The sequence below is a fragment of the Mesoplodon bidens genome, assembly GCF_964165515.1.
Source record: "Mesoplodon bidens genome assembly, chromosome: 19".
Lineage (NCBI taxonomy): Eukaryota > Metazoa > Chordata > Mammalia > Artiodactyla > Ziphiidae > Mesoplodon > Mesoplodon bidens.
Window position 1 is genome coordinate 50,068,743 of NC_138179.1, and position 22,489 is coordinate 50,091,231.

Sequence of the window (22,489 nt, forward strand, 5' to 3'; positions counted from 1 at the left end):
TTTAATGAGATGCCTGGCCCTTGGTAACCATCTCTTCCATACGGCCATTATTATTCTCTTTAAGAGTTTGCAAGGGCTTCCCTGGTGGCGCAGTGGTTGAGAGTCCGCCTTCCGATGCAGGGGACGCGGGTTCGTGCCCCGGTCTGGGAGGATCCCACATGACGCGGAGCGGCTGGGCCCGTTGAGCCGTGGCCGCTGGGCCTGCGCGTCCGGAGCCTGTGCTCCGCAGTGGGGGAGGCCGCAGCGGTGGGAGGCCCGCGTACCGCAAAGAAAAAAAAAAAAAAAAAAGAGTTTGCTGGGTGGGGTTCATGAGCACACTCAGGAACCTAGAGAGAAAGTAACTTGTTTAGCCTCCCAGGGCAAGGCAGAAGCATGGGGTACCCTGGCCCCAGACCCTTCTGTTGCAGAAGGAGATGCTGGGTACTCCTGGAAGGCCAGAGTGCACTTTGACCTTTGGCCTAGTGAGAACAAGAGGGAGCATTCCCTTCCTTTGCGTCCAGATGTCTTAGGCAAGAAGTAGGAATGAGGGCCTCCCTGGTGGCGCAGTGGTTGAGAGTCCGCCTGCCGATGCAGGGGATACGGGTTCGTGCCCCGGTCTGGGAGGATCCCATATGCCGCGGAGCGGCTGGGCCCGTGAGCCATGGCCGCTGGGCCTGCGCATCCGGAGCCTGTGCTCCGCAACGGGAGAGGCCACAACAGTGAGAGGCCCGCATACCGCAAAAAGAAAAAAAAAAAAAAGAAGTAGGAATGAAAGAAGAGACACCGGGCTGCTTCCTCACTTGAGGAAGGGCTCCAAGGGGGCTCCATCTGCCATCCTGACAAGAAATAGAGGAGGGCCTGAGTCTCCAGAAGGAAGAGAGACGTTGAAGGGGGAACACCTGCTCTTAGAAAAGCAGGGCAGGGTCCTGCTCCCCTGGATATAAGGCCAGAAGGCCTTGGAGATTTCCTCAACCTGTCCTCCATCCCCACCCTCAGGGTTATGGCTTCCTGAGAGCTGATTCCTCCTGCTTTGGGGGGTGGGGCTCTGGCAGGAGGCCAGCAAGGCAGGTAACTAGAGCTGAGCTTCCTCTGCCATTCCTGGGCTGGGAGTGCACTCAGCAAGTAGTGCCAGGAATATATGTGAGTGCCCAGGGCTTCCGTCTGAGGCCCCGACCTCAGTGGCCGGATTAGGCCAGCATCTAGCTGAAGCTCTTCTTGTAGGAGAAGGCAGCGTTTCTCCTGCGATCATGTGGGAAGTAAGTGAGGTGGGGTGTGGAGTGTGAGTAAAAAAGGTCTAGAGGATTAAAAAGGCCATCTTCCTTGATCGCCTTTCATCCTAGTAGGAATAATGGAATGGGGGGGGGGTGTCTGGGGCTGGGGGATCTGGTTGCTGGGGTCTCAGGCTGAAATGGCTTTTGCCAGAAGCCTAGGTAGCGGGTAAAATCTTGGGAGATGGAGGGAAGGTGACCTTGAGACCATGTTGGGGGACCTGGCAACATGGTGAGACCTCTGAATGGTGTTTGTGTTTATTTTTCTTTCCTAGCGTCACCGTGCTTCCCCAGGCTCCTGGGTGGAGGAGTGTGGCGCGGGTTCTCAACATCCATGTCGGCCTGGTGCCATCCTCACTCCAGCCCCTCATGGGGCAAGGATGGGGCAGGTGTGGCCACTCCTTCCTCACAGTGACCATGGCCACAATGGTGGCATCGGCTTTGCTTGGAGTCTGGCGGCAGTGTGGCCAGCACCATGTACCTGCCCAACCTTGGGCATTGTGTGGACTGTGGGGGCCTCCACCTGCTCAGCCCCCTCCCAGGCTCCCTGACCATCTAGCTCTTGGAGCTGAGCCACAGTAGTCTCAGCCACCTGGCAGGTGGCTCCTTCCACGACCTGTGGGGACTGTGGTGCGCTGCTTTCTCACAGCGTCCCATGGGACCTGGCTGGTGGAGCCCTGGGTGAGGGGCCTGGGTTTCCTGGAGCATCTGGCGCTCATCCACACCAGCTGGCTCACCTGTGCCCAGAGTTTTCCATCACCCTGTGCTCTCTGCTCTGTCTAGACCTCTCACAACCTGCTTGCTACCCTGGAGCCCTGCAGCCTGTGGGGCCTGGGAAACTTGGGGCAGCTGGACCTGAGCCACACAGCCGGGCTGAGCTGGGCACTGCTGGAGCCAGGGGCCTCTTCCACCTGTGCTGGCAGGGCTGGCTGGGAACCGGCACAGCGAGTCAGGGGCACCAGCCTGGAGGTGCTCTCCGGCTGGGACCGACATCAGCAAGCTGGAGGCTGAGGCCTTTGCAGCCCTGCAAGCGCTGGGTAGGCAACCTGCTGCAGCATGTCAAGTTCAAGATGTGGCGGGCAGCCAGACAGCAGGCATGCTGCTGCTGCTGACCAGTAACCCCTGGGTCTGTGACTGACCTGCAGTGGGCCCTTGGGAAGCCGGACCACCTGTGGCACTTGTTTGTGGCTGACCTGGGTAGCATGACTTGTGGTGGCCCTGGGTGGCTGGCGGGGCGGTGCTGAGCAGTGTGGAGCCCCAGCTCTGCCTTGGCTAGGTATCGGGCACCATTCTAGTCAGTGTGGCTGTGGTCATGGTTGAGTGCAAGTGCAGGCGGGGCCCCAGGAGAACTGGAGAGCAGGAGAGCCCTCTAGAGAGGCAGCCGGAGGAGGGGGAGAAGATGGAGCTGTGAGAGAGGAAAAGGGATGGTCCTTAGAAGTCTTCGGGGCTCTGTTGTTTGCCCAGGCAGGGTGGGAGGAATGGTGGGAGGGGAGAGAGAAATGGCTGTGTTCATCTCTCAGGGCCTAGGGCCAACCACCTTCCTCACATATTTCCCCCGATCTAGCACAAGGCCATCTTTTCCAGCCCTAGGAAGAGGGATCTGGCCCCTAGTCCTCAACACTTCTTTGGGGAAGAGGACACTAAAAGGTAGAAACTGAAGACCGGAGGGAACTGGGGTGGGATGGGTACAAGGAAAGCATTAACCCCCATCTCCTTCCCCTTCCTCACACATGTCCCTGGGCTCTGCTGTTGGGGACTTGATCAGAAACTGGTTGCTAAAGTTATGATGGAGGTGGGGTAAGAGTACTGTTCCCGTGGGCACAACCCAGGCAGGCTCCTAGAACTATTTTGTGGATGTACACTGTCCCAGTTCTCAACACCTTAGCTCCTTCCTGATGGCTGTGCATCTTGTCCGGTTTGAATCGGGGTTGGGTGAGGAGATTGGAAAAAGAAAATCAGTTGGAAAGTTGATTCTGTAGTATGTGCCTGCATTTTGGTGACGAAAACTTGCCTCATGTGGTGGGGGGTGGGAGGGGTGGGAGGGGAAGGCAAAATGACCTTTAACCCGGTCTTTTTCTTATTCCCCTTGACTGGCGTTTTCCCACCCCAGCAACCACACAATCTCATTCCCTAGTTTTCTGCCTGGATACATCCCTTTCTCACATACCCAGGCTTTATCCTAGTGACTTTGTAAAAAATTAGATGTGAAAAGGTGTTTTGTTGTCCCAAGCTTTCACTGGCTGATTGGTAATTTTAAATTCATATTGTCAGAAATGTTTCTTGGACAGGAGGCCCCTTTCCCAGGGAAGTGAAAAGAGACCTCCTGAATTAAATGGCCTTGTGGGAGTGCTTGTAGAGTCTTAAACTGAATATTAGAAGATGAATTTGTATGTTGCAGGGTGGTGGTGGGGTGTGCAGGAAGATAGGTGGGGGTGGCTTTGTGGTGGCAATCCCAGAGTGTCCAGAACTTTTGCTCATTTACTTATTCAACAAATGATTCCTGGGGCAAGAAATAGCGGTGACACCTTTTCATTTATTTATCTATTTGGCACACATTTCCTGAATGCATCCTGTCTACTAGGCCCTGAGGATATAATTGTAAACAGAAACCAGACACTGTCCTTGCCCTCATGGAGCTCACAATCTAGTGTTAATCTAGTCATCAACGACAACAAAAAAAATCACAAATATATAATTGCCAGCGTGCTGATTCAAAGGAAGGGTGCCGGGCTTCCCTGGTGGCGCAGTGGTTGAGAATCTGCCTGCTAATGCAGGGGACACGGGTTTGAGCCCTGGTCTGGGAAGATCCCACATGCTGCGGAGCAACTAGGCCTGTGAGCCACAACTACTGAGCCTGCGCGTCTGTAGCCTGTGCTCCGCAACAAGAGAGGCCGCGATAGTGAGGGGCCCGCGCACCGCGATGAAGAGTGGCCCCCGCTTGCCACAACTAGAGAAAGCCCTCACACAGAAACGAAGACCCAACACAGCAAAAGTAAATAAATAAATTAATAACTCCTACCCCCAACATCTTCTTTAAAAAAAAAAAAAAAAAAAAAAACGAAGGGTGCCTTTTGGTTATGAGAACATAAAATAGAGGAATTAAGAACAAACAGCACCAAAGGAGAAGTGGGGAAGACCAGGTGGAAACCTGGTGCAGCTAAATTGACAAAAGGTGGTAGTTTGGGCTAGAGTGGGAGCGTCGGTGCTGGAGAAATGGACTGCCTGAGTTGTCCCATATGTCCACATCAGATCTCTCTTCTCTCAGGGGACAGAAGGAAGGCAGACCAAGGTCACACTTCTCTACGAGTGGCTCTTAGGAAAACCTCTTTTTTTTTTTTTTTAACTTTTATTGGAGTATAGTGGCTTTACAATATTGTGTTAGTTTCTACTGTACAGCAAAGTGAATCAGCTATATGTATACATATATCCCCTCTTTTTTTGGTTTTCCTTCTCATTTAGGTCACCACAGAGCATTGAGTAGAGTTCCCTGTGCTATACAGTAGGTTCTCATTAGTTATCTATTTTATACATAGTATCAATAGTGTATATATGTCAATCTCAATCTTCCAATTCATCATACCCCCTCCTTTCCCCCTTGGTATCCATATGTTTGTTCTGTACGTCTGTGTCTCTGTTTCTGCTTTGTAAATAAGATCATCTCTACCAATTTTTTCAGATTCCACATATATGCGTTAATGTGTGATATTTGTTTTTCTTTTTCTGACTTACTTCATTCTGTAGAGACTTACAGTTTCTCAGTCCATCCATGTCTCTACAAATGACCCAATTTTTTTCCTTTTTATGGCTGAGTAATATTCCATTGTATATATGTACCACATCTTCTTTATCCATTCCTCTGTTGATGGACATGTCCTGGCTAGGTTGCTTCCATGTCCTGGCTATTCTAAGTAGTGCTGCCGTGAACGCTGGGGTGCATGTGTTTTTCTGAATTATGGGGAAAACCTTTTACTTTCAGCTTAAACAGAAGCAGAGGGATTTCCTCTTGGGGGTGTGTGTGTGCGTGTGTGTTGTGTACACCATTTATTGAACCCCTACTACGTGCTCGAACCAACACTGTCACATTTAAACCTCACAACAACCCTGTGAGATAGGTGGCATCTCCGTTTCCCAGATGAATCTTGGAAAGTGTAGGAGATACGCCCAAAGTCACAGGGTTGCGTTAGGGTTGGAGCCTAAGTTTAGCTGCATTCAAAGGCTAGTTCGCTTACTGTTCCTTCCTGTACTCTAGTTTTCAACTTTGCAGCTACAAGAAGGGACCCTTGAGCCTCCACGGGCAGAAGGAAAGACAACCCCGCAGCTAGAACACTTCCTTCGGCCCAGAACCAGAGAGCGAGAGCTTTGTTTCCTGACGGAAGGGGGGAAATAAAACCCCGCGAGACCCGGAAGTTGCGCGTCGCGTCCTCGCGTCGGCCTCCTTGGCCGCGGGGTGAGGCGGCGGCGGACTGCCCTTCCTCAAGATGGCGTCGAAGATAGGTTCGCGACGGTGGATGCTGCAGCTGATCATGCAGTTGGGTTCGGTGTTGCTCACACGCTGCCCCTTCTGGGGCTGCTTCAGCCAGCTCATGCTGTACGCTGAGAGGGCCGAGGCGCGCCGGTGAGCAGGCTCGCGCGGCCGCCGAACGCGGTGGGGGCGGTCCGGCCTGTCCCAGGAACGGGGGTGCGGTGAGGTGGGGAAGAAGTTGCGGCCCAGAAGTTCGGACCCTTGGACTGGGAGGAATTGGGACCTTGGACTTGTTAGGGACTCTGGTCTGGAGCAAGGTGGGCATGGAGCGTAGTGTGGGGGTCCTAGCTATGAGAGGGGCCGCCGGCTTGGGGAAGCAGTGAGCTTGCGGGAACCCAAGGGGTCTCAAGGCTCTTTTCCCCGCTTCATTCTGTCCTCGTTCCTTCCCCCCTCCCGGCTCTCAGGAAGCCCGACATCCCAGTGCCCTACCTGTACTTCGACATGGGGGCGGCCGTGCTGTGCGCTAGCTTCATGTCCTTTGGAGTGAAGCGGCGCTGGTTCGCTCTGGGGGCCGCACTCCAGCTGGCCATTAGTACCTACGCCGCCTACATCGGGGGCTACGTCCACTACGGGGACTGGCTGAAGGTGAGCCCCTTGGCCCTAAGTGGGACTTCGCTGGGGTGTTGGGGAGCCAATGCCCGGGACAGTTGGGCAATGCCTGGTGCTAGCCAGGAGCACAGTGCGAAGCCTGGAAAGGCTGCACCCCCAGGCGTGTAGAGGTTATTACAGACGGCAAGAATGGAAGGACCTTAGAGACCACGCAAACCTCCCCTTCAGAGTGTGGAAACTGAGGTCCAGAGATGCGAAACAGACTTCCCCAAAGTTACACCACAGTTAGCATTATAGGTGTGACCAGAACCCAGGTCACCTGGTTCCCAGAGCCCTTTAAACCATTAGTTAACTCAGACTCATAGGGCAAAAGGGACCTTAGAGAGTAGCTGGTCCACCCAACCGACTTTATGAAATTTATCTAATCCTAGGGCAGCATTTAAGCCTGTAGATGCCAGGACCTGTGCCAGGCACTACAGGCTTGGGAATAAGCCTGGACCAAGGCATTACCTGCAAGGAGTGGACTGTCAGTCCAATAGGGGTGGCAGATGTGTGAATAGCTATAGGACAGTGAGATCAACGGTTAGTTATGGAACAGCATATACTATATAGCAGAAAGAACATTGGGCTTCGAGTGTGCAGACCTGGGGGTGGGGAGGGGGGTAACGCTTGGTATCTGGGTTCTGCCACTTACTTTCTGTAGGACCTTGGACAATTTTCTTAACCCCTCTGGGCCTCAGTTTCTACTTCTGGTAGAAAAATTACTTATCTCTGCTCTACCTGCCCACCACACTTGGAAATGGTAAGAGGGCTCATCAGGTGGAATGGGATGTATAGAGATGGGCAGTTCTGCGCTCCGGGCAGCCAGGAGAAGTGTGGTGGCTTCAGGTCCTGACTGGGGTCCCCTCGCCTCGGCCTAGGTCCGTATGTACTCTCGCACAGTTGCCATCATCGGTGGCTTTCTTGTGCTGGCCAGCGGTGCTGGCGAGCTGTACCGTCGGAAACCCCGCAGCCGTTCCCTCCAGTCCACCGGCCAGGTCTTCCTGGGCATCTACCTCATCTGCGTGGTAGGTTGGGGGACTGTTGGCTGGAGGTGCTTGATGGGGAGTGAGAAGTGAGCCCGTGCCTGGCGCCTGGCAGAACCCAGGGAGGTGGGCAGGACGAGGCCTTGCATGTAGTTCCTGATGGCCTGGCTCCCGGCAGCGGCCCCTGCCGAATTCTGGGCCTCGGGGGCCCTTCGAGTGCCTGAGACCTGGCTGAGAGTCCCTTCTTGCAGCATTATTGCCACTGGGGAGAGAAGAGGGCGGGTTGACCCTTCAGTCCCAAGCCCGAGAGCCAGGAGAACAAGCGGGACGGGTCCTCTCATGGCTTCAGCCCCCAGAGGACTGGGAGAGGGGACAAAGGAGAGGTTTGGTAGAGTTCAGGTCCCAGATGGGACTCTGCCACTTAGAGCTGATGGGGCTGCCTAGCGTAGCCAGTTATGTCCTCCCTGGTGCTCGGGGAGGCCAGTGTGGATGGGGACGTGAACAGGCCCCAAGTCACTTGGCTTCACCTTAGTTGCTGGGCACCGTCTCCCATGTGCAGAGCTCTGTATTCAGAGGTGAGAGCCCCGGTCTGACTGTGGAAGCTCCTCCCTTCTGAGACCCCAGGGTGAGGAGAGACAGAGGTCCTAACCTCATGGAGCTCCCTAGTCAGATGGGGAGACACAGGCTTTGCTCTCAGAAAGCCCCAAGTCTGAGAGGGGAGTCAGAAGCCCACCTTGTAGGGGCTGGCTTGCATGCCCGGGGTGGCCTTACCCAGACAGGCTCCTCAGCCTGTTGGAGAGCCTTAGAGGATGATGTGTCTCTAGGCCTACTCGCTGCAGCACAGCAAGGAGGACCGGCTGGCGTATCTGAACCATCTCCCAGGAGGGGAGCTGATGATCCAGCTCTTCTTCGTGCTGTATGGCGTCCTGGCCCTGGCTTTCCTGTCAGGCTACTACGTGACCCTGGCTGCCCAGATCTTGGCTGTTCTGCTGCCCCCGGTTATGCTGCTCATTGATGGCAATGTTGCCTACTGGCATGACACGCGGCGTGTTGAGTTCTGGAACCAGATGAAGCTCCTTGGAGAGAGCGTGGGCATCTTTGGGGCCGCTGTCATCCTGGCCACCGACGGCTGAGTTGCACAGCGGGAGTCTGAGATGGGTGCAGGGAGCCACTGAGGGCTACCCTACCTTCCTCCTTGCTGGCCCAGTTATGTTTATTTATGCTTTTTGGTCTGTTTGTTTGATCACTTGCGTCGTGTGCATGTGTGTGCGTACGCATGTGTATGCGTGTGTTGGTAAGAGGCAGGTCTCTTCCCCAGTTCCTGGGCTTGGGCCTTGGTGGGGTGGGAGCCCTGATGACTCTGCCTTACAGGTTTCTTTTTCCTGTTTGTTACGAGGAGAGCTGAGGCCAGCTGCTCCCTTGGCTCTCCTGTCCCAGGGAAGGGAGTAAGGCAGGGCTAGGGTGGGGTACTGAGAGTGGGAGACAGGAGAACCGGAAGTGAGCCAATGTGAAACATCCCTTTTTGAACCTGGCAGATGCAGCTAGGCTCCGTCCGCAGTGCTTTTCTGAGACGGAGAGCGAGTGAGTGTGTACGTTGACACGTGGCTCAGGCCCAGGAGGAGCAGGGGGGCCGGGCACCACGGAAGTCATGTGGGCTCTCGGGGTGTGCCAGGGGCAGAAACAGCACTAGCTGTCACCCACCTTGAGGGTAGAGCAGGCCCCAGTTTTCTCTGGGGTTTGCAGGGGTGGGACAGGCAGCAGCCAGCTTCCTGCCTCTGGCCTTCTGTTTCCAGCTCCGTGGTTGGCCTGGTGGGGGTGAGTGCCCTCCCAAACACCAGACCACACAGTCCTCCAAAAATAAACATTTTATATAGACATTTGGCTTTGCTTCTCTGTTCTCCCCACGGGGCACTTAGCCATTGGCTGGGATTGATCTTGGGTTTCTTGAAATACCATATCTGGTTAAGCCCCACCTTGATCCGCCCATAATCTTCCCCCTGTTCTGAGAGTTCCCACAGTCCTTTGGCTCTCTTTTCAAGAGTCTCCGAATGCTCCCTGTAGTATATGCTTTGACCTTTCACTTCAGTCCCTCTTGTGGCTTATCTTTTCCTCCCCATCTGGTGGTGCCAGCTCTTTTCGAAGAAATCTTTGGTGAGGGCAGCTAGAGGGAGAGAACTGATATTAAGTGTCACTGTGAGGCTGAGGAGGTTTCATTTCACAGGTGAGGAAATGGAGGCTCAGAGAAGGTGAGCAGCTTGCCTCAAGCCACAGAGCTGGATTCCAGGTCAGGTCTGTCTGATGCCCACGCCCAGATATGTACGCGACACCAGCCCTCTCTTGGGGGTTGGTTGTGTCACAGCAGCCCCGTGTGTGTGTGTGTGTGTGTGTGTGTGTGCGCCACGGTGACCCTCTCCCTACTCGTCCGCACGCCTCCTGACAGAAAGTAGCCCCAGCAGCCAGTATGGTGCCTGGCACACGGTGGGGGACAAAAATGTGAAATGAAACCTCGGGCTTTGGACTCCTACCCGTCTGAGATGTTCTCTTCCTGCAAAGATGCAGACACAACCTCCAGGGGGGCCCAGGGGACAACATCCAAGTCTGGGCTTGGCCCTGAGCCCTGCCTGGAAAGGGAGCTGGGGCTGCCGTCAGTCTGGTCTGTGGCATGGAAGATGTTTCCCAACTACGGGGTAGGGGAGTCTCTCTGGTTACTGCTGACAGCTGGGGGAGGGAGGTGGCGGCAGCAGTCATCCGGGGGCCTCGGCCTCATTTAGCTCCTCTCTTCCCTCTAGGAAGAGGTTCCCCAGCCCTCAAGATCTTGTTTCCAGAGGGTCACTGCTAATTTCAAGTGTGAGCTGACTTTCAGACAAGTATTTGCATTTTAATCAAGGTCTCCTGAAAAGTTGCAAGACCCGAAGGAACTAAAACGAATGGTGGAATATCAGGCAGATGTGGGTGATATTTTGGGCAAAGGGAGCCTCACAACAGCACAGAGACCACAGACACTGGCCCACCCTTAAGCCTTGAGTAGAGCCCTCAAAGGCAAGCCCTCCTCCCCCCAAATCCCTAGACTGAAAATTCAAGGCCATCTGGTTGTGGCTTTGGAGCAAGTAGGGGGTCTTGGGCAGGCCCTTCTCCTTCCTGCACTTGTCCTCACGTGGGTGCCCTCCTCTGGGCAGGGTAGAGTAGGGGCTGCTGCCTTCTCTGCAGCTCACTCAGCCAGCAAGCCTGGTCCGGCCTGTGGCTGCCTCGGGTCACCTTCAGCAGGCATGGCTTTTGGTCCACCCTGGCTGTCCCAGGGCCTGCATGCAGGGCTGGTAGAGAGGGTCAGCTGCCTGGGTCAGAAGCCGGCTTGCAGAAGGAGTCTGGCAGCCCCTTGGCGTGGTTGACCAGCTCGTAAGAGTCCCGGATGTCGGCCAGGCCAAACCAGAAGAAGATCCACTGCTTGTTGGAGAAGCTGCCATCGCTGTGTTTGAAGTACCTGGTGGAGGTGGGAGATAGGTTTTAGGCAAGGCCAGTGCTCACTACTCACTGGTTCATTTACTGAGGACCTACTACAGGCATACCTCGTTTTATTGAGCTTCACTTTATTGTGCTTTGCAGGTACTCCGGGTTTTTTTACAAATTGAAGGTTTGTGGAAACCCTGTGTAGAGCAAGTCTATCAGGGTAATTTTTCCAACAGCATTTGCTCACTTCGTGTCTCTGTTGCATTTTGGTAATTCTTGCAATATTTCAAACCCTTCACCAGCAAATAGATGATTATTCACTGAAGGCTCAAGTGATGGTTAGCAGTTTTTAGCAATAAAAGTATTTTAAAATTAAGGTATATACACTGTTTTTTTTTAGACATAATGCTATTGCACACTTAATAGACTAAAGTATAGTGTAAACATAACTTTTATATATACCCGGAAACCAAAAAATTCATGTGATTTACTTTATTGCAATATTCATTTTATTGTGGAGGTCTGGAACCAAACTGGCAGTATCTCTGGGGTATGCCTGTACATGCTGGACACTCGGCTAGGACCTGTGGTCTGTAATCTGATTTTATCCTTATAGCATTAGCCAACAGCCTGGTGGTGTTACGCTTTTTTCACAGAGAAGCAGCTAAAGCTCAGAGAAGTTAGCTAACTAGCCAGAGTCACACAGCTCGGAGGGTTAGAGTGAGGCCCTCTTTTGTTCTCTCCACACTGCCTTGGCTGTGCAGCCCGGGGAGGGGTTCTTGTTCACTTCTTGGTGCCCACAGAGCAGGGTAGTGGGGGATGAGGTGATAATTGCAGAAGGAAAGAGAGGAGGGAGTGTTCCACTGGAGATGCAATGGGCCTGGGGTCAGAGCTTGGCAACTGGGCCTGGAATAGAGCCCTGAGGCGCTGGATTTCTCCAGACCCTGGGAGAGGCAGGCTGCTTCCCAGGTGGATACTGTCTTCAAGGAATCTACCCTAGCAGGGCAGGGTTAAGTGTGCTGTGCCTCTAGGGAAATCTCAGGCTCCGTGTGTGGTCCACTCCCTGGGGAATGTGGGGCCACACTGAGCGGGCCATTTCCCTTGGGGAAGAATGGCTAATGAAAGAAGGGGAGGCCCAGCCTTCCTAGCTGGTGGTCCCCGGGCGTAGCTGGCCAGAGCTGGAGAGGAGAGTGGGGGCGGGGCCCAGCCCAGAGCCGGGAGGGGCGGGACCTACCAGGGATTGATGGGGTTGGTGACCCGGGAGCGCCAGAAAAGCGTCTGCAGGTCCTGCCGCAGGCGCTCCCACAGCATCTGGCCGGAGCCTTGGCCCTGGCGGCTGGAGCTCACCACAAACTTGTCTAGATACGGGGTGCCCCCAAGTACAGGCTCCGTGGTCAGAATGGCAGCCGCGTTGTACCTGGCGCAGCGGGGGAGAGGCAGGCTGGGACCTCTCCTTGGTCCAAAGCTCCCCGGCTCTGTCCCGTGGTCCCTGCCCTCTGGGGCCCGCAGGCTCACCCCTCAGAGACGTAGACAGAGTGCAACCTCGGGCGCAGCGAGGCCAAATAGTCGTCCCGGAGCTTTTTGCCGAAGCTGACGTTGACCAGGTTCACCAGGAGGCCCTGGTCCAGGCTGTCCAGGCTGCGCACGCGCAGCATCCGCTCGGCGTTCTTGAACAGCGTCCCGGACCCTGGGGGTGGGATGGAGGAGGAGGGGTTAGTTCGGCCCGAGATCCAGGTCCCCTCCGCTCCTCCGTTTGCGCAGGCTGGTGGGGGTTCCAGATAGGACAGGGGCTGGTGGGGCCATTACTCTCTGGGAGCTCTCCACAGTGTGACGCTTCCTAAGATCTGCGTAGATTTATGCGCGACTTGCACTCAGGGATTTGCTTTTTCCCCAGGCAGTTTGTCCCTCAAGTTCCGCCTATCGCCTGTAGTCCCACCTACCTCTCCTAGTCCCGCCTACCCTTGCCCTCCCCCGCCCCTGGTCCCCCCCGCCCATCCAAACCCCGCCCACGTTCCCTAGCTCTGTCCATTCCACTTGGTTCCGCTGGGTCTGTGGTTCCTCCCACCCACCCAAGTCCCTCCCATCTGTCTAGTTCCAGCCAAGTTCTAGCCCAGGGCCGTCCACCTCCTAGCTCACCTCCCCCGGGCTTGGCAAGAGCAGGAAGCCTTTACTGTCTGGAGAGGAAGCCGCTTCTCCTGGCTCCCCAAACCCCGGCGCGCCCCCCGCCCCGGCCCTCACCCTTGTTGCTGAAGAGCTCGGTGAGCAGCGTGCGGGCGTCGGTGATGACGGCCGAGGAGTGGTGAGGCAGGCGGCTGAGCACGTCCACGATGAGCCGAATCTGCTGCCGTTCCTTGGTGCTCACCCACTCGGCGTTGGTCACTAGGTCCAGGTCGGCGGGCAAGTTCACGTTACTCAGGACCTGTGTCCAGAACAAGGGGGTGAGCCTCCGACCTGCAGCCGGACAAGGACTGTGCCCCCGCCCCACGGACCTCTCCTCACTGACCCCTTTTCCCTTACTTCCTCCCAAAGTCCTTGGCCAGGGAGGGCTCAGATCTGAGCACCATAGGCTGAGTCCCTCCCTGACACTCCGTTTCCGACCCATGCGGCTGGAGAGAGAGTGACTCTGGGGCCCGTCTGGGGGGCGTGCAGGGGACCTAGGAGAGGGGCTCAGCCTGGCGCAGAGTCGCGGGGAGTGGGGTCCAAAAAGAGGAGACACACCTTGTGACTGCTGTCGTGCAGACCGCCCCTGGTATTGAGGAAGATGATTTTGGTGGGCCGCAGCGCCTTGGCCAGGGACGCGGTCACCTCCAGTGAGTCCAGGAGCACGGAGCGGCGGGCGGCCGTCTCCCCGATGGGACACAGGATGGGGATGCTGCCCGACTCCAGGCACCACTGTAGGAGGTCGGTCTCCACCGAGACGATGCCGCCATAGCTGTGGGCCAGACGTGGTGCTCAAGGAGGTTGCCTCCAGGACCCGCGGGTCCGGGGCTGGGCGGGCGGAGTAGCGTGATCTGAGGACGCAGGGGCAGGCAGGGTCAGCACTCACCTGGCATGAGGGGCTGGCTCAGCAGCGGCCAGCACCGACCCGCCGCCAAAAAAAGGCACGGCAGTGGCGGCATTGTGCCGCAGGGCGTCCACCAGCACCTTGCATCTCTGGGCAAGCTGTGCCTTGGCCTCCCAGAAGGAAAGACAGCCCGAGGGCGCCGTGGGAGCGGGCAGCCCCAGGACCACCAGCGGCTTCATGTCCATGCGCTGCAGGAAGGCCAGGGCGAAGGCCAGGCTGGATACGGCCTTAGGGCACTTGAGCACCTCCTCGTCCACCTGCGGAGGAGTGGGCGTTCAACGGGCACGACACCGACCCTGACTCCTGCTGCACCCGCTTGCTCCTACAGCCGGGTCCTCAGGGCCCTCTCGGGGCCCCCACCCTGCTCAGGAGCCGTCAGGCTCCATTTCTGGCCACCTGCGCCCACCTGCTTCGCCCTTTGTCCCGTTGGGACTTGCCATCCTCTTATCTCACACTGGTGTTCCTCCCTCCGCTCCTCCCTGCGACCTTGGACTGTAGGACACCTTAGGGGGAGGGGTGACGCAGGCGGCTTCTACCCAGGTTCCCCAACTGCCAACTGAACCCCTAATTGCGCCCAGGATGGGAGGACTTCTCTGGCGCATCACTTTTGACGGGCTGGGGACCCGAGGCTCCTCACCCGGGCTGGGCGCGAGACTTTTCGAGGAGCGCACAGCCTCGCGCAGTCCCAGGAGCTCGTCTGGGCTCCGTCGAGCCCCTTCCTGGCTCCGCTGTGCAGAGTCCGCAGCCCGTCCTGCCATGCCTGGCGAAACGTCGCTGCACAACCCCCGTCCCCTGTCGGTGACCCGGCCGACGCCGGGCTCTCTCACCTCGATGACGGCAAAGGGCCTGTCCGCGGAGTGGCGGCAGGTCTGGAACTGCGTGAGCCAGTGGCGCGCCTCCCCGGGGCTGGCCCCACACTGGTTCAGGAAGGCTTGGATGTCCCGCTGCACCAGCGAGCGGCCGGCCGGGGGCCCGGGGGAGTCGGGGGACACAGGGGGCGCGGGGGGCAGTGTCCACGACAGCTCCTCCGCTGCAGGCGAGTGGGCGTCGTACACGGCGCCCTCGGCCTCCTCTTGGGCGGGCTGGGCCGGCGCCCAGGCGGTGCTGAGCCGGCGTCCCGGGCTGGTGCCCCTGGCCGCCCGCCGCCACGCGCTGCCGCTGAGCCTCCGGGCGCCCCCAGTGCCTTGGGGGCCGCGCAGCCTCCCGCCCGCAGGGGCGGCCCGCAGGGCCCAGGCCAACCGCGCCGTCGCCATGACAACCACACCAGCTCGCCCCCCCACAAATGACCGTCTGTCCAGAGCTCCTGGCTCTGGGGGCCTCTTAACCTACGGCGGGGCGGGGCTGGGGCTGCCGGGGCGGGGCGCCGACGGGGGGCGCGGAGTCGCCTCCGGGTGCGTTTGAGGAGGATCAGGCCATGGATCAGAGGGCGGCGCCGACAGGATCCCCCGCCCCTGGGGTGGGGGGATGGAACCCACTGGCGAGAGCCACGAGGCAGAGAGAAACGGTGGCTGGGTGTCTTTAATTTGCTGCCAAGGCCGGTTCCAGGAAGGGCTCAGGGGACCCACAGGTGGATTTGGCGCTCTGCGGGGTCTTGAATGATTAAGGGGGAGTCTGATTAGGGCAAGAGAGGAGAGCAGGTGGCGGTTGCCGCCTGGCTGAGGGAGGAGACTGGAGGGAGAGGTGGGGGAAGAGTGAAAGCGTGGAGGGCGGGGATGCCTCTGTCCTGTTGGAGCGCAAAGAAGATGGAATCACGAGGTTACCAGAGTTTGCCAAACGCCAGCCACTGGGTACCGCCTTGAAGAATTTTGTCATATCTTCAAATCACCCCTTATTAGTGTTAAAGTTTTTCTTTAAACTTTTTTTTTTTTGCCAGAGAAACCAAATGTTATAATATGGTATAATGAAATTAACATTCTGAATTATGAAAAAATATGACATATGCCTTCTTGCTTCCTCTACCACACCCCATCCCCCATCCCCCATCCCCCCCCCCAGTGCAAGCCTCCATCACCTCCCACTTCTATTATCTCAATCCTCTGCTAATTAGACTTCCTGCTTCCACCCTTGCCCCTTCAGTCGACTCTTCAATGAGCGGCTAGAATTAATCCTGTGACTTGGCAGTCCAGTGGTTAAGACTCCCCCTTCCAATTCAGGGGGTGCGGGTTCAATCCCTGGTCGGGGAGCTAAGATCCCACATGCCTCGGGGCCAAAAAAAAACAAAATATAAAAAACAGAAGCAGTATTGTAACAAATTCAATGAAGACTTTAAAAAAAATGAACTTCTTAATTTTAAAATTTATCCACATCAGGATTGTAACTAGAAGGCCATTATCACTTGAAAGAAAGTCTTACAATAAAGAGAGAACAAAATGTTATAAATTCCAGCTGGATAGTTGCCTGCTCCTCTTGTAGAGATCCCCTAGCACACTGTGAGGCTTTCTCCAAGGTAGAATAATAGCTGCTGACACATGCAGAACGCCAAGCACTGTGCAAAGCACTTCACAAATAGTAACTCATTTAATCCTTACAATGACTCCAGAATCGGTATTATTATTACATCCATTTTATAGAGGAGGAAATTGAGGCACAGAAATATGTGAGGGACAAGGTCATTGAGTTTGTAAGCAGTGGAGCTGGTCTTTGAAGCAAAGCAGTTTTGCTCCCGATCCATGCTCTTAAGCAAGATTTGAAAAGGACTTGAAAACTTTCACAGGATGTGATTCATTGTTGCTTAATACTGTATCCCCTGTGCTGCCTAAAAACACCTGGTGTGCTAACAGTTGTACATATCCTGCCCTCGGTTACATCCTATCCCGATGGGGTCCCACCCTCTGTCTTTACAGAGGGCGGTGAAATCAACTGTAGAGGGGAGGTGACTTGGCCGACATCACACAGCTTGTTAGTGTCATGGCTGGACCCTTGACATCCTGAGTTCCTACCCCATGCTCTTTCCTTCCTTTCGTACAGCTCTGTGTTCCCTGTGCTGGGTGTCAGGCTCTGCCTGAATGGGGAGCAGCGGTCTGGGCTCTCCTCTCCTGAGTATCCCAGAGGATGCTGCGTGAGTGCACTGACCCTTCCAAGGATCCCCCACCAAAACACACGTTCGCATGAACACGTGCACACGTACACAAGCGGGCACATACGCACACACAGCACAGCACATACACGCACCGTCCTGGGCAGGAGACTCCTGGCAGGGGGAGACGGGAGCTGACCTCTGTGATCTCCTCCATTGACTTTTCCGTTTTCCTACTTAGAAATCCTGAGTTCCAACAGAGTGAAGCAATGGCAGGGAGGGTGTGTACCCCTTGCCCTGAGGGGCCACCTCCAGGGCCTTTGTTCTCTTCTCCCTTTATTGCTGCCCCTCCCGATCCCCACACTTCCCAGAATCCACTAGAGGAGGTGGTCTTAACCCTTGGAGCCCAAATCATGTTCTTCTTTCTGCTCTCACAGACCCTCCACCTCACATGTGCTTCCCCTTCCTGGTCTCTCCATCCAAGCCCCTCGTCAGAGCGCCCACCCTCCCGGGCCACGCTTTACTCAGAGTTCCCCTTTCTGGGTCTCTCCCGCTTTTGCTGCTCTGGGTCTCTGCCCCTACCCTGGCCCCTCTTCGCTTCTTCCAACTAAAGTGTACACCCCTTTTAGGTCCTTTCCCCCAGCTGCGGCTGAGTCCTGCTTCTTGCCAGCTTGGGGCCCCCGTGAGGGCAAGGATGGCCTCTCCCTTCAGACTGGGGCTTCCTGAGAGCCCGCCAGGTCCAGCAGCCAATAGCATCCTCCCCATTTCCCCCGGGCCGGTGGGGCAGACCCTGGCTGGGGAACTCCTTTCCTCTCCTTTGGGTTTCAGCCCAGAGGGCCGTGTCCCCAGGCAGCCAATGGGGCCCAGGGATACCCCGAGTAGATGATTAACTCCAGGCCGGGTGACCCTGGGGCCACTCTCCCTGGAGAAGGCCAGCCCGTGGTTGGGGAATTGGCCCTGCTTTCTGGAGGGGATGGCTGCGGGTATGGGGTCAACACCGCTACCTGACCCACCCCTCTGAACTGAAGGCCTACAGGATCATTGTTGGCCTATGGTTCCTGCTTGAATTTTATGTTTTCCCCTCTGAAGCTGGCTGATGTTTCATCTTTCAGAGAAAAGCCTATTGTCAATGGGCCCAGAATCAGGCTCCTATCTTCTAATCAGGCCTCGGGTCCTCGAGATGCTGGGAGCAGACACAACCTTCCAACCCCTCCAGACACTCCCCTCAGCAGGGGCCTCAGCCCTGGGCACAGGGGCTGGTTTGAAGGGCCAAGGTTTTCCCTCGCATGAGAGTCCTCCTTGACTGCCACTTAGTATAGGTGGGCATGGAGGTGACAGGAATCTGGGCAGGTGAGGGTTGATAGTTGACCATCCCAATCACATCACCAGAGGGGACATACACACAGATACACAAAGTACACAGAAGTAGAGACCCACGCCACCCTTTGAGATGCACACAGATACACAGGTGTGAAGACACACAAGCGTACAGAGATACACAGAGTATATAACATGGAGAGCTGCAGCATCCATAGTCACACAGATACATATGTGCACATAGAGAGATACACGTGTGTAGACACACAGCTATACAGAGAGACACAGGTCCACTCAGACACACATATGCATACAGAATTGTGTACATTTGTGGAGGCTTTCTCAGTGACTGTGTCATACATAGAAACACACGCATGTTTACATGGAAGGATACTGAGAACACACAGCTATACAGCCAATTGTAGTCATTGACCTCTACAGGGATATTTAGATCTGGAGATACAAATGTACACAGACTTGTGTACACACACACACACTACATGCAGAGTTAGAAGCAGAACCCACTTCTCCCCGAGACCATACCCATCTACCCATGTACAGAGGCACACAGCCATACTCATTCATATGCCCGGATGACATCTGGCATATAAGAGGTGCCCAGTAGTTATTTATTGGATAAATTAATGAAGAGAGGACAGAGAGAAAGAAGCAGAGCCTGTGGAAAGAAACGTCTGGCTTCATGGTTTGTGGGGTCTGTGGAATCTGTGTGCGTGGGCTTGGCCCTAGGATTGCCCAGGCAGCCCCAAGGCGGCCCTCTCCACCAGTGAGGAGCACACAGTATGTGCCAGGTACTGAACTAGGTGCTCTGAGGAAGCTGTCCCATTTTTTTTTTTTTTTTTTGGCTGGAAGTCAGGAGGCCTGGGCTCTGCCACTTCCTAGGATGCAAAGGTTTGGGCAAGGCTTTTAACTTCTATGGGCCTCAGTCTTCTCACCTGTAAAATGGGGGAAAGAAAACTTAATCTCATTGAATCGTGGTGAGGATGTAAAGGTCTCTGTGGGCATGCAGTCAGCCAAATCCTGGCGAACTTTATAGGACAAACAACCTGGTTTCTTCAACAAATAAGTTGCAAGGAAAGAGTAGGAGGGGAAGGATGGACCTATAGATCAAAAGAAGAATTTTAAAAGCCTCTTTTCATCCTTATTTGGATTCTGATTCAAACAAACCATAAAATATTAGACGATCAGGAAAATTTGAGCACAAAAATACTTGATATATTAATTTTTTAGATGTGATATGGTTGTTAATGTTTTAAAAATGATTCCATATCTTTTAGTATACATACTGAATATTTATACATGAACAGATAAGATGTCTTGAATTTTCTTCAAAATAACCCAGGAGAAGGGAAAGCGGGGTGGGGGAACAGAGCCACAATGAGTTAGGAGTTGCTATTTGTTGAAGCTGGATGATGGATACAGGGGATTCACTATACAATCTCCCAACTTTTATGAATGCTTGGACGTTTGCAAAATAAAAGATTCAATGAATTCCCATACGTGCATGTTCCCAGTCTGACATAATGTAAACACTTAGTAAGAGCTAGTTTTCTCCTTCCAGGCATAGTTTTCCTCCAAGGCATAAATATGTGCAATACTAAATACTCCACAAATACATAGTACAACGTGGAGGAGGAAACCCACAGATTTATGGATATTAAGATTTTCAGTTCCAAGTGTGCCATGAACCTCTTGTCCAGCAGGGGGCTCCCTACTCTCTGCCTCTCTCTCGCTGCTGCCCCGGGGGTTTGTTAAAAGGAATAGACAACCAGACGTCAGGGAGGTAATCTGAGACTTGTTCTCCCATCTCTTTACTTGGCTGCCTTGTGAGTAAACTCTTTCTCGGCTGCGAACCATGGCATCTCAGCGTTTGGTTTGCTGTGCGTTGGCCAACGGACCTGCTTTGCTTGGGCACACTCTCCTTATCAGGAATCACCATTCATCAAGTTACGCTGATGTTACCGGAAACAAAAATCGGCACTCAGAGGTGGTATCCGACCCATTCTCCGGCCCCTTTGTCTGATCTGCTTGGAAGATGGCGCCAAGCCTCCCTTTTACATTCATCTCTTCATCTCTCCTGCCCACCGTGCTGTCCTCAGTCTCCGTTCCTTCTTCCTTTGTTATGTAAGGTCTAGGTGTCCCTCCCGGAGACCCCTGTTGTGCCCTCAGTGGTGTCCCCGAGTCCAGCACGTTAGCACACCCCATCATTTAAGCGGAGAGCAGTGCTCGCAGTGTACCACGGGGCCTCCAGGAGCTGAGAGAGGTCTGGGGACAGAAAGAAGCCACGAAGAGTCCCTTGGAGTTTCAGGAATCGTTCCGGGTTCTTCCAGAGCATGGTATGGCCAACACGAGGAGTCACGAGCCCTGGGCTTGAATCCCACATCCAATTCTCCTTCATGGTGTGACCTTGGACCAGCCCTTAGACTACTGAACCTGTTTCCTCATTGTTAATCAGGAGAGAATAATCCTTAGTTCACAAGGTCATGGTGAAGATGGAACAAGCTCTGTGGAGACCATGAAGATGATACAGTGTTCCCGTCAATACTTGTGGTGGCCTCTTCCCAGAGAGCCACCACCCCTCTTCCCCTATTGCAACAGGCAGGCAGCCTCTTTTCTGAACACTGGTGTCCTTCGATTATTGTTCCCCTTTATTTATTTAATTTTTTTGCGGTACGCGGGCCTCTCACTGTTGTGGCCTCTCCCATTGCGGAGCACAGGCTCCGGACGCGCAGGCTCAGCGGCCATGGCTCACGGGCCCAGCCCCTCCGCGGCATGTGGGATCTTCCCGGACCGGGGCACGAACCCATGTCCGCTGCATCGGCAGGCGGACTCTCAACCACTGTGCCACCAGGGAAGCCCTCCCCTTTATTTTTAATTCTCTGACTCTGAGGGGTTCGGTACAACAGCCATTAACCACATGTGTCTGTTCATTACTTGAAATGTGGCCGGTTTGAATTGAGATGTGCTTTTTAAAAAATTTTTTAAATTTTAATTTTGTTATTGAAGTAGAGTTGATTTACAATGTTGTGTTGGTTTCAGGTGTACAGCAGAGTGATTCAGTTGTATATGTTATATATTCTTATATTATTCAGTTATATGTACATATTCTTTTTCAGATTCTCTTCCATTATAGGTTATTACAAGATATTGAGTATGATTCCCTGTGCTATACAGGGATCTGTATTAGAAAATGGGGTCTGGCTGCTTGCCACTCAAAAGCCAATAACGAGGGACTTCCCTGCTGGCACAGTGGTTAAGAATCCGCCTGCCAATGCAGAGGACACGGGTTCGAGCCCTGGTCCGGGAAGATCCCACATGCCGCGGAGCAACTAAGCCAGGGCGCCACAACTACTGAGCCTACGCTCTAGAGCCCGCGAGTCACAACTACTGAGCTGACGTGCTGCAGCTACTGAAACCCGCGTGCCTAGAGCCCGTGCTCCGCAACAAGAGAAACCACTGCAATGAGAAGCCTGCGCACGGCAACGAAGAGTAGTCCCCTCTCGCCACAAATAGAGAAAGCCCCCGTACAGCAATGAAGACCCAACACAGCCAAAATTTAAAAAAAAATTGAAAAAAAAGAATAGATTATCAGCAGTGTAAGAAAGATGATGCACTGATGCACACAGGCAGGCCTGTTAGCATCTGATAGGGACATTTTCTCTGAGATGACAGAAGGAAACAGAGGGAGAGAAAAAGCAGGATTTGTCCATAACTCTGTGATAGGAAGGGTCTCCCTTCAGTTTATAATCTCTAGGTATTGGGGATATTTAGGAAGGGCTACTATAATAATAGCAAATTCTGGGAATTCCCTGGTGGTGCAGTGGTTAGGACTCAGCGCTTTCATTGCCATGGCCTGGAACTAATATTCTGCAAAGCGCGCAGGTACAGCCAAAAAAAAAAAAAAAAAAGCGAACTCCTCAGGTACTGTTCTAAGCACATGATATGTATTAACTTACTTAATTCTCACATAATGCCATGAAGTTAGGCTTTACCTTTTTTTGTTTTTGGCTGCCCCACGCAGCTTACAGATCTTAGTTCCCCAACCAGGCATCGAACCTGCGCTCTCGGCAGTAAAAGTGGAGTCCTAACCACTGGGCCACCACGGAATTCCCACCATTATTACAGAGATCCTAGGAGGCTGGTTTCAGACAAGTGGAGGTAAGGTGCTTTCAGGGTATAGGCTGGGCTTCCTAGCAGACAACTGGAAAAGGGGCCTGGAGCTCAGGAGAGAGGTCTGGGCGGGAGAGGTATGGAGAGGGTGGTAGATGAGATCCCTGATCCTAGGCA

General features: G+C 54.4%; 2 protein-coding genes across 3 annotated transcripts; one reads left to right on the forward strand and one right to left on the reverse strand.

Annotated features, from left to right (window-relative positions):
• Nucleotides 1-5,684: 5,684 nt before the first annotated feature.
• TMEM101 (transmembrane protein 101) lies at nt 5,685-9,218 on the forward strand. The gene is made up of 4 exons (XM_081218282.1): nt 5,685-5,862; nt 6,174-6,354; nt 7,239-7,385; nt 8,168-9,218. The coding sequence occupies exons 1-4, from the start codon at nt 5,726-5,728 to the stop codon at nt 8,474-8,476; spliced, it is 774 nt and encodes a 257-aa protein (XP_081074408.1). The 5' UTR covers nt 5,685-5,725; the 3' UTR covers nt 8,477-9,218.
• A 100-nt stretch (nt 9,219-9,318) lies between these two features.
• On the reverse strand, nt 9,319-15,119 carry NAGS (N-acetylglutamate synthase; the record flags this gene model as incomplete). 2 transcript variants are annotated; one of them, XM_081218280.1, is made up of 7 exons in its annotated part: nt 9,319-10,821; nt 12,022-12,204; nt 12,303-12,474; nt 13,026-13,206; nt 13,506-13,719; nt 13,834-14,108; nt 14,679-15,119. In XM_081218280.1, the coding sequence occupies 7 exons, from the start codon at nt 15,102-15,104 to the stop codon at nt 10,668-10,670; spliced, it is 1,605 nt and encodes a 534-aa protein (XP_081074406.1). In that variant the 3' UTR covers nt 9,319-10,667. The 2 variants fall into 2 exon arrangements, with proteins under 2 accessions (XP_081074406.1, XP_081074405.1); XM_081218279.1 differs by lacking the exon at nt 12,022-12,204 and having other exon boundaries at nt 14,679-15,104.
• Between the last annotated feature and the right edge of the window lie 7,370 nt (nt 15,120-22,489).

What these genes read in the sequence shown, in the direction of transcription:
- TMEM101 (XM_081218282.1), top strand. Translation starts at nt 5,726, where the DNA reads ATGGCGTCGAAGATAGGTTCGCGACGGTGGATGCTGCAGCTGATCATG. An exon ending in GAGAGGGCCGAGGCGCGCCG is followed by an intron (nt 5,863 to 6,173) that starts GTGAGCAGGCTC and finishes CCCGGCTCTCAG; the next exon opens with GAAGCCCGACATCCCAGTGC. An exon ending in ACTACGGGGACTGGCTGAAG is followed by an intron (nt 6,355 to 7,238) that starts GTGAGCCCCTTG and finishes GCCTCGGCCTAG; the next exon opens with GTCCGTATGTACTCTCGCAC.